We start from the raw sequence: 11,519 nt of genomic DNA, 5'->3' as shown, positions 1-11,519 counted from the left end.
GAATAAAATGAAAAAACCATACAATTACAAAACTGTACAATACTATGGCACTGGAATAAAATGATAGAACCATACAATTCAAAACTGTAAAACACTATGGCACTGGAATAAAATGAAAAAACCATACAATTAAAAACTGTAACACACTATGGCACTGGAATGAAATGAAAAAACCATACAATTACAAAACTGTACAATACTATGGCACTGGAATAGGATGATAGAACCATACAATTAAAAACTATAATATACAGTTGCACTGGAATAGAATGATAGAACCATCCAATTCAAAACTATAATATACTATGGCACTGGACTAAAATGGTAGAACCATACAATTAAAAGTTATAATCAAACTCTGAAGCACATAGCCACCCACACACAATAAAGTAGGACACACAATTAACCTGGACGGAGAGATAAAGACAGAATTTAAAAACGAAGGTGTTAATAAACTCTGGCACAACCCCATAACCCGCACAACACACATACACTATAGTGTAAGCCGCAAAATGAACCCAAATGGAGAATCTTTGCTCATCACTACATCTCGACTGAAACAGGGGGAAATGATTTATGCTCAGTTGAATGAACGTTAATTAATACAGTTCAACAAACACAGTAATGAAGTGGTCTTTCCGAACTTGAAATGTGTGAATGCCGAGGTTTATGTTTGCCAGTTGATATAGTGCTACAATGCTTCCGTGGTCCAGAGTAAATGGTGTTGTATTTACATAAATAAATAGACTTGACAAATCCCCCCCAACAAATGTACACAGACGTCATGCGCAGACTAGACCATGGGAGATGGGCTACTGCTCCATTGTCATAACGGAATAATGATAACGGTTATTAACATCATAATTAATAACTATCAGTATGCATGCACTGTCCTCTAGTCAAACACTGCACCCACACACACACACACACACACACACACACAGACATGCACACACACACACACATGCACACACAAATACACACAGGACAGGTGTGAGGAACATGGACCACCTGGCACACTGAGAGATAGAGAGAGAGAGAGAGAGAGAGAGAGAGAGAGAGGTGGAGAGGGAGGGAGATAGAGAAAGAGGGAGAGAGGAAAAAGAGGAAGAGAGGGTAAAGAGAATGAGAAGGGGGGTAGAGAGAGAGAGAGAGAGAGAGAGAGAGAGGCAGGGCACCCCTCAACATGCTTTGAGATTAGCCACTACATGCTGAATGTAAATGCATTAAAGCCAGGCATGTTTGCCAGTCAGCGTGTACACATTCTGAAAGGGCTCCGAGGGACTAACACACACACACACACACACGCACATGCACAACACACACACACACACACACACACACACACACGTGCGCGTGCACACACACACACACACACACACAGCAGGCCAAACATGGAGCGTATGTTTATTCTGCAATATTTACCCAGCTGGGGCACATCGATGTGCTACACCGCCGTACACAGAGAACGGTGTTAATTAAAATCGTGATTTGTCCGCCTGTCGTAGGATAAACAAAATTGTGCATTGCTATGACACGGGCAGAGGTCACACGGAACGCCCGAATGCACTGGAGAGTCAATCTGGTATATATATATTTTGTATTTGTTCGTTTTCCAGCCTTGTTTGTTGGTGAACTGGCGAAATTAAAATACCTTTGCAACAACTGAACTTTGCCGGAACTCACTACAAATACAACTACCAAATCGTTGATTTCACATTGCGTGCACGCGCGATAAAACAAAAAACAAAAAAACAAAAACAAACAATCTTCCAATTTTTACATTCAAAGGTCAATTCGATTTGGCCGTTCGTTTGCTGTGGCATTTGATGGCAACATTTTAAATCGAACCCCCCTTAACCCACTGACCTGGGACCATCAACCAATAACCGATGCTTAACCACACTAGTCCCTTGAGTTACGGGTTTTCTGATGGACACGAATATGTTACATTTGCCAACTTAAACGTTGATTACGAGAATCGAAAGTTAGCTGATAATAACGGTCGTTACACTTGTTTGTTGCTAATGTTTTTCAGGTGCTGTGCCGTGCTGCTTATGGATGTAGGTTCATTTTTACACAATTTTGGCTTACAGGGAAGCTCACAGTTGTGCGCAAGGCAAAAATATCAAATAAAAAGATGTGTTACACTACAACATATCCCCCTGCAATGCTTATGTCCCACACTAATGCATAGGATTTTTATAAATAAAAAGGGAGAAGCACAGTTCTCCCTGTACGTACTCCCTGTTATGTTTTGCACTCGTTGAAGTTGACGTAGGCTACATCTGGTTTGCAACCATTGGTTTATAATTACCTAGGAAGCGGTCAACTAAAAAGAGTTGATTGACCCATACCTCGTTATCCCATAAATTCACACATCACGGTAATGTTTGGTTAAAAAAAAAATAAGAACACACTCCATTTTAAAACGACTTTCACCATATTTTATTTAAAAAAACAAACATGTATGCCAAGGCGTTCGCCTCAAGCATCTCAACTTTTTACAGGGAAGATTTCATTGCATGTCATATTCACATTTTCCTCTCGCAGACAGAAGCACAGAACCATTCACTTCATTGACAAGAACCTCAAGTGCTGCGATATTGACTTTAGTCCCAGGAATGAAAACAATTATCACATCAGTTTGGATGTCCGTAGTTTGACGTGGAAGCTGAGCTGACATAACTTAAATTTAATTACATAAGGCCTACATACAAACATCTGCAGCATCTTGAGCTATTGTTTTAAGAGATTAAAAATGGCCATGGGCTATAAAACTCCTCATCTAATTGATGAGTCACTACACGGAGGACGGAGCAACACATGAAATTCGATTTTTTTTTTCGTTTCCTTTAAAAGTGTTTTTGAATGTACTGAAAGGCTACATTTCAACTGGTACATTCCGTTTTGATTCATTCACCGGCCTCCATTCGAATTAATCCATTTGAATGTTTTGCTTTACAGCCTATATTTTGAGGATATTTCGGGGTAGGCTTTGTGTCTTACAGGAACTGGCCATTTGCAGAATGAATTGAACTTTTTTTTCACATTTTGTTATTTAAAGTTTCCGATTTGAAAACTAAAATAAAAGGGAAAAAAGAGGAAGGGTGCAGTCCTGATACGTTTTACTTCTTCCTACCATAATACTTTAGTCACGATCAAACGTCACAAACTTTTTTTCTTCTCTCTCGCTCTCTCTTTCTCTCTCTCTCTGCCAAACTCAACAAACGACGTTCTGTCCGTCGACTTTCCGGAGGGTCGCAATCGCTCCTCACAAAACCTGAAATCTCCACGAGGCTTGGTCCTTGTAGTCCAAGCAGTCCGCGGCTGAGCTGAAGTTCAGTTTCCATGACGATGCGGCGGCTGCGGCAGCAGCGGCAGCGGCCGTTGTCGTCTGCTCCTTGTAGTCCAAACAGTCTGTGGAGCCAAATCCTAAGCCACTGCTGCCATAGCCCTGGTGGTGGTGGGCATGGTGTGGATGATGAGGGTGATGGTGGCCCGAGCTCTGCCCTATGTGGTGGTGTGGGTGGTGGCTAGACATGCTGGAGCTTGACATGGAGCCCAGCTGGGGGTGTGCGGTGTGGGGGTGGTGGGCAGCATGTGGGTGGTGGTGAGAATGCATGGGGGCCAAGTACGATCCGGGGTCCATGCCCCCGAAGTAGGACCCTGAGGCAGCGGCGGCTGCTGCAGAGTACCCCTGGCTGTACGCGGGGGTCTGGCTGTAGGACACCGGGTAGGCGGGGGTCCCGTTGGAACCAGACCCAGGCCTCTGCATGCAGGACGCGCTGGTGGGGGGCGCCGAGTCCGGGACGGAGGGGGGTGCCGGGAGAGGAGAGATGGGCGCCGGGCTCCAGATGGCCGACACCGGGGTGGCGCCTGAGGTCGCCGAGCCCAGGCCAGATGGGTGAGCCCCGGTCGAGCCGGAGGAAGAGGAGGAGGAGGAAGAGGAGCCGTTGCTGGAGACAGCCGGCGGGGTGAACTGGCCGCTGCTCTCCGAGCCTGGACTCTCCCTGGATGGGGAGGGCTTCTTCTTGGCCGGTCGGACCTTGGAGTTGTTTCCCGCCTGCGCTTGCTGGCGACACTTGGCTCGTCGGTTCTTGAACCACACCTGGACCAAGAAGGAAAGGAGAAGCGCTCAGATTTAATGACCTCACATGGTTACGCTTTTGGCATGGGACACTTATTACTATGGTTACTCTTTTGGCATGGGACACTTATTATTAAGGGTGCTCTTTTGGCATGGGACACTTATTATTAAGGGTGCTCTTTTGGCATGGGACACTTATTATTAAGGGTGCTCTTTTGGCATAGGACACTTAAGGGTGCTCTTTTGGGAGAGGACACTTATTATTAAGTGTGCTCTTTTGGGAGAGGAATGTGTTTGACCCCACTGGTAGTGCACCTTGCATTACCACAGGTACACTGAGCTTTATGCTACGAAAGGTAATTGGCAGACAAGTCTGTGGAGTGGTAGAGTAATACTGTAATGCCAGTAACATGTCCTGTGCGCAAAAACACATGGAACCACTCTAGAGTAATTCAATTGTTGACAAGAAGTCACTGGTTTCAAACATACTCAACAGTATTAAGAGATTTATAAATGTAAATTATTATATAACTTATTATATATGTAATAAATGGTACTGCATGACTCATTCCTGCAACCGTTTTCCCTTTGACAGAATTAAATTTCTCTAAAAATGTGTATCTAGTCATATTATCTTCAAGATATGTGCCAATGTGGGAACTTAAGGTCATTGAAATTTCCTGGAAGACTTAAATTCTTTAGGATTTTACTTTGACACTCTGTAAGGGCCCTTGCTGTGTGTCTAACGGCTCTTAGTTTAGAAACACACATCTTAATTGTAGTATGCAAAGCCAACCATTTAATTCTAACTGCTTCGGTGCACCGATCGACTTAGCATTGTTAATTTATATATATTATTTATATTAAATCCTTGTCTTTCAAAGTCCAAATGAAGTGGCACGTACCTGCACTCGTGACTCCGGTAAATTAATTTTCAGCGCCACCTCCTCCCTCATGAAGATGTCCGGGTAGCGTGTTTTGCCAAAGAGAGACTCCAAAATGTCCAATTGCGTGCGCGTAAAAGTAGTTCTCTCCCGTCGCTGCTTCCGCGGATGGGCTGTTGAACACAATGAAGATAGCACTTTAATTTTCACCTCAAAGTGCAGCATCGCGTGAAATGACCATGCGGTGGATAGACCAGTAAATCATGTACGTCATTTGCAAATAAAGAACGCTGTTAATTTGCCTAGCAGGAAATCCATTTCAACTTGACGCACCAACAAATACATTCTGCACTGTGCATTTGCAAATACTCGCTGTGATGTGTTTAAGCAGAAAACTGCCTTTAAAAAGAGTAATTGTGTGTGGACCTCTCAAGGAGGGTTGGTCGAGGCATGCGTTTTAAAGGTCAAGAAAGTTCCGTGTGCTTACCCGGGTAGACAGACGGATGTAGCAGGTCCATAGTGCCCCCGAGCCCCAGGCCATTCATGCCGTATGGGCCTTGCTTGAGGTATGACATCATGCTAGAAGCTTTACAAGGGGTGCACCGTGTTTTTCAATGAAAGGTTCGGTTCCCCCTACGGCTGTATTGGGGAACGCACTCGGTGTAGCTGTGGGAGGAAGAGAAGTAGTAGAAATGTCAGCAAAATGTTATTTCATAATTTTTCGAACTAAATAGTGTTTGATTGACAAGCGAGAGCCTTACAAAACAAAACATGTCACAGGATGGAAGTTGATTTACTGAAAATGACTAGGCCTGGTCAACCCGCGAACCAGATCACTTGTGAAATTTAGGCTCATTACAGACACGATTTTGCTTTAAGAAAATGAGCAACGGTAGCCAGCTGGAGACTTTCTGAAGGCCGAGTGTCAACGAAATGGCGGCCAACAGCTCAAGTGGAGAGACCTAGCCAAGAGCGCTCCTCTTACATCATGAGTTAACTTCTTCTCTGTTGTAAAGACTGTGTTTTATTCATGTAATCCATCATTTCAACTTCTGGACGTTAATATTTTAGATTTTTCAGAATAAAACCCTCTACATTGATCTTTAATAGGGACAAACATACTGAAGTACTCAAGCTATCCACACCTTCCCGCTTGCGTCTTGTACTTGATGGCGCAGTTAACTTAATGAAACGCCTTTTGATTAATAGTCTGAAGATCAAAGCTAACGACTTCTCGAACGGGTCGTGAAGTTAGGCTACTACTATGATTACCTACTTGAGACAGAAACAACCACAATTAATTATGCACAGACAAAGTGTGAATATTGCGCGTCCTCTCATGTCTCATCATCCGTGGTGATGTGTAGTCGTTTAATGGCAATTAGGAGTCTATTCGTGCACCTTCTTTAATCAAATATTATTAATATTACTATTACCATTATTATTATTATTACCATTATTGTTACTATTGGTGGTACTTTCATCCAACTATTCCATGAAACAGAAGTATTTGTGTTGCAAGCAATTTATCTCATGCCCTAAAATCCCTGCAACCCCGAGATATTGACGGCGAAACGGTGAAAAGACACAAAAGAGGACATTTTTTTGTTGCTCATCATTATGCCTGGTAATTAACTCCACCGCAGCATGTAGCATTGTAACAATACGACAGAATTAGGAAAAGAGAATCGGCAACCAGCTCCGCGGGCCTTTCTCAATTCAGCCCTTTGCTGATAAGACCGCTCATTAGTCCCCTGTCGCGCCGCGATAAACACAAGGATTTTAAACACCTAAAACACTGCGATTTAACTTTAACTGTAAACCTTTAAACACTTTAAACGCTGCAATTTCCCTTTAGGAATCAATAAAGTAATATATCTATATATCAATTTATCTATCTATTTATCTATCTATCACTTTAAGTACTTCACTGTATTTCCATCCCCGTAGGACAGTGTAGCCAGATGCAAATGACCGCAAACTCTGTGCAAATGACTTCTTTAGCCATTCAGATTGGACCCACGGGGACCCCATTGACGAGAACAGGCTTTATCGGTGATATTAATAGATAAGAACTACTACCTCCTGCGCTAATTGTCAGTGCACAATTAATGTAGAATCAGAAAGGGTATACGATTAAATAAGGGTGTTTAAGCACAACGAGAGACGCATATCGTTCGTTGGATTAATGAAGTTGTCTGAATTATGGACATTCGAGTTTAACTGTAGAATATCACAGATGCTATTGAATTAACCTCGAATCATCGATCAGATTTGAGACATGAACATTACTAACATATGTTAGGTTGTATAATTTAAACCATTTTTAAAATCAACACCGAAACAATCTTGCAACACCACTGCAACCAGTAAAGCAATGCATTACAGATCAGAGAATATTATAGTGACTAAATGGTTATATTTACCTTCAGAATTTTCTCCCAGTTTTTCCCCCTCTCTTCTTTTTTAGTCTTGATGGGGCAAAATCCAACGTATTGACAGTATCCACAATAGGGTCTTGAAGTGGACGCGCACTCCTAAGACATACACGTACGCAAAAAAAAAAGAAAAAGGAAAAAAATAAACTATTTAATTCCTCGCGTTCGCTTCCAGCAATCACTCAACTCGGACGTATTTTAACTCCAATTTAAAGGTGGTACTCAATCAAACGGCGTGTGCTGCGAGCAAGCAAACGAATTAAGTTCATTATCTTCGCATATCCCTCTCTGTAAAGTTGATGGCTAATGTTGACGGATGGAGATTGATCATTCTGACGCTGCCCTGCCCTTCTAAGCGCGAAGGATACCTGCGGCACCGCCCCTTCCACCCAATCCGAGCGCTTGTGCTTCCCCACAGGCGGTAGGAGCAGCCAATCACAGAACAGACGGTACTTGTAACCCCTCCCAATCAGTTAAGGGGAGAAATAAACTTCCACCGCAAGTTGAGGCGCGCAGTTTGTGAATTGCAAAGTGAAATGTTTGTAAACATTTTTGCAGTATGCCTAACACAATTCTGGTCGAAATCACAGATTTATTTCTATGCACTTTAATATAATCATGTGGGTAGACTGAGCTGGAGCTTGTTCCCTCTTGAAACAGATGACCTATTAATGTGTTTCAAACGTATACCAGTTGCAAAACATGGCCCAAAATGTCTGGCTTGTCAAACTAACTCACAAAGTGAGGATGCATGTGTACAAAAATTATAATTGAATTTAAAATGAGATCAGTTATCACAGTTGCCCATAATTGGATGCATTGAATGTTTACCCCTTTAATCTGGGGTTGAGGCATAAATTAGCCGTATTGCTTAATTTCATGAATATGGATGAAATCACTAATCCTCACTTAAATTTACATCTTACAACAGTCAACATTTATTTAGGGGGTGGAACTTTGACGCAAGGGGGGTATAATGATCGTTTAAAGAAAGAAACATATTAGATCCTCGGTCCGGAAAAATACAAGCAGCCACCAACACACAGTGAAAATAGACTTGATATTTTTTTCATGTACAATTTGTGATAACATAGCCAACATACCAACATACCATATCATTAAATAATTTAGCTAAGTTATTTCACTAGACCTATGCGATGTTGGTGCCCCTGTTATCCATACAAGTAGTGATTCATATGATTGTTTTTCTGTAACCGACACACGCGTACCTACGCCATTCAAGATGAATTAAGAAATAAAAACGAAGAGAGCAACGGGGCAAACTACAATCCGTTGCGTAAGAGGCCGCTGTCAGGCCTGTGTTTGTCTTTTTACATAATATCAGCGAAGAAAAGGGAGAAAATGAATGGATTTGGGACGTCAACCTTTTCTATTCCGACCAAGAGGGAGTCGATGACATCGCATTATATGCTGTACACAATGAGCACAAAACGAGGATTTCTTAGACAATTTCACAAATTTGTTCTCAACTGTCTTGTGGTTTCAAGGGGGAACCGGTTAAAGACGCTGGAATCGATCGCATAACTATCAAGATATCCAGTGGCACTAAAGCATTGTTGAGGGACTATTTTGTCTAATCCTAAATTGCAGTAGAATTTCCTCAACACTAAGCCAGTAAAGCCGTGGGATCAGTGCAGCTAAGGAGTGTTGGAGGGGTGGTGGCAGCCGTGGTGTGTGTGTGTGTGTGTCTGTGTGTGTGTGTGTGTGTGTGTGGTTGTGTGTGTTGGGGGGTAGGAGAGATTGTAAGATTGGTCTTTCTAACCCGCTGGATTGGCGCAGCTCTTGTAACTTGTCGGTGCTTATTAAAACGATGATGCATAAAATCCGCAGTAAAACCCCTGGAGTTGTCAGAAGACGGTTTGAGCTTGCGGACAGGTTTATCTCTCTCGCCCTTAAACAAAATCTCTTTCTTCCTCTCTCTCTCTCTCTCTCTCCTTCGCGATGGCCCGGTGCTTTATATAAATACCGTCTGATCAACACCTGCGAGGTGGATGGCAGCAGACGTCTAAGTATTTCCGCGCGTAATACACATGAGACTGATCCATTTTGACACCAGTAGTCTCTCAGGTAGGCTAGGCTAGGCTACGCTGGCGCCATATGTGGAACTCGCGTCGATTTTATGAAACGAAGACCTACTTTTTGGATAGCCTATTGTTACGCTGCAACGAAGAAATGGTGGGCGCTATACAGATAATCTACTTGAGAAAGTTTGTTCAAAACAAAAAAAAATATATAGATTTAACCTCTATGTTTCGGACGGAATAAAACTAGTCACAGGTAAGTGTTTAATGTAATTTGACGTAATTCATTTCCGCCTGGGTTTTTCCATCTGTTCAGAAGTACTTTTTGTAAAATGCACAGGCCTCCAGGCAATGCATAATTCCGTGACTATATGAACACTCATTAAGCGTAACTTATTTTTGTTAAATTAAACGTTGGAATTTAGCATATTGAAATATGACATGTATATAGGCTACTTATGATTATAAATCGTTTTCCAAATTAAGAAGTATGAAGTCTGAAAACAAATGCCAGAGGTCAAAGAGAGAGTACAGACATGGCTGCTAATGTGGACGACACTATGACAAAAATGGCAGATCAAAGCAAAAATGTAAAAAGTTTTCCTTCTCTTACTTCTAAAAAACCTAAAAAAATATTATTTCACGCCCGTCCATGTATACCATACAAAACATGGACATATCTGAAAAAAGCATTAATATAAAATTACACATAAGCTGTTTAATAGTTTTCAATAACTGCTGTCTTATTAATATTTTGCATTCAACGAGGTGACGTGACGGTACCCTCGGGAGAAATCCATGCACTTTGAAATACATGCACTTGTAATAGGCAGACGTGACGATGGAAACTTTTTGCTTCCGCGGTGTGTATAAAAAAAACAATAACCTTGCCTATATTAGATGAAAAATATAGATGAAAAAAAAAAATGTTTTTACATATGTAGATTTAATCTTCACAAAATCGTGTCATGACGGGAAAGATATTGTATTCAGCTAGAACATTACAAATATCTAAATGCACACCTATGAATGGGTAGCCATCTTGCTTTACTAAATGTAGTTTTTTTATTGATTTATACTAAATAACAATTAAACCAAACAATTAAATATGTGGATTCATATGTGCACTGAGAAGATATTTAAAGTGTGTGTGTGTGTGCGTTAAAAAATGCTGAACCTTACTTGAGTTCACTTGGCTGGTTTTCATGCATTCAGGAAGATATATTTCAACTGCTTCTTAATTTGTTTTTCACACACTTTAATTTGGTATTTTATTGGATTATTTATTGCATTTATGTTTTATTTTTTCACCTCCATCCTGGCTCCATAGCCATGGCTGTGCCAGAGTGCAGGAGGTGCAAGCCTGGCATGGCTGCAGTGGTGTAACTCTGAGACATTTTGACAGTATATAAATAAACATTTTGTGTGAAAGTAAAAGTGACAGTTGTTGAAATTTTTGGAAGTAATTGCACTTCAATACAAACACACAGCCACACACACACACACACACAGCCACACACACACACAGACACACACACAGCCACACACACACACACACACACACACACTCACACAGTCATGTAGGTGTGTAGCGTCAGTCTTTCAGGAAACAACTACACACACAGCAGGTGAGGTACAACGTGTGCTTTGGGTAATTCTGTGTAGTGGGTAATTCAGGTAATGGCTTCGCACAATCCAGTGGTTTGTTGTTACTAACTAGGGGCGACATTTTCCATTCGAAAAGTTGAAGACCAGGACCACAGCGGTGCACAAACTTCCATACTTCCTAAAACACCTCACTAGTGTGTGAACATGGGATGTGATTTTTAACCTTACTCTGATGCTTGATAGAGAAAGGAAAAATCTAATACACCAAAAATCCAAAGCCACCAGAGTGGAAGAGTTTTTAAACCTTTTTGATGTTTACTCTTCAGAAACAAACAGACAAAACAAAACAAAAATGTTAGGCGAAACAACCAGTACCTTTTATTTCACTACTCCTACCCAAGGAGACATATTTACACGAGCCGAGAAGCTAAGAAAAGAACGAGCGAGACACAGAGAG

General features: G+C 41.6%; 1 protein-coding gene across 1 annotated transcript; it reads right to left on the bottom strand.

Moving 5' to 3' along the window:
- Positions 1 to 2,433: 2,433 nt before the first annotated feature.
- On the bottom strand, positions 2,434 to 8,057 carry otx2a (orthodenticle homeobox 2a). The gene is made up of 4 exons (XM_012838018.3): positions 7,401 to 8,057; positions 5,462 to 5,640; positions 4,996 to 5,147; positions 2,434 to 4,111 (listed from the first exon to the last, which is right to left on the bottom strand). Exons 2-4 carry the CDS (start codon positions 5,550 to 5,552, stop codon positions 3,275 to 3,277), a joined length of 1,080 nt encoding a protein of 359 aa, XP_012693472.1. The 5' UTR covers positions 5,553 to 5,640; positions 7,401 to 8,057; the 3' UTR covers positions 2,434 to 3,274.
- Positions 8,058 to 11,519: the final 3,462 nt, after the last annotated feature.

The sequence above is a fragment of the Clupea harengus genome, chromosome 24, assembly GCF_900700415.2.
Source record: "Clupea harengus chromosome 24, Ch_v2.0.2, whole genome shotgun sequence".
Lineage (NCBI taxonomy): Eukaryota > Metazoa > Chordata > Actinopteri > Clupeiformes > Clupeidae > Clupea > Clupea harengus.
The sequence above is the reverse complement of the archived record's forward strand: the minus strand, read 5'-3'. Positions and strand labels throughout refer to the sequence as shown.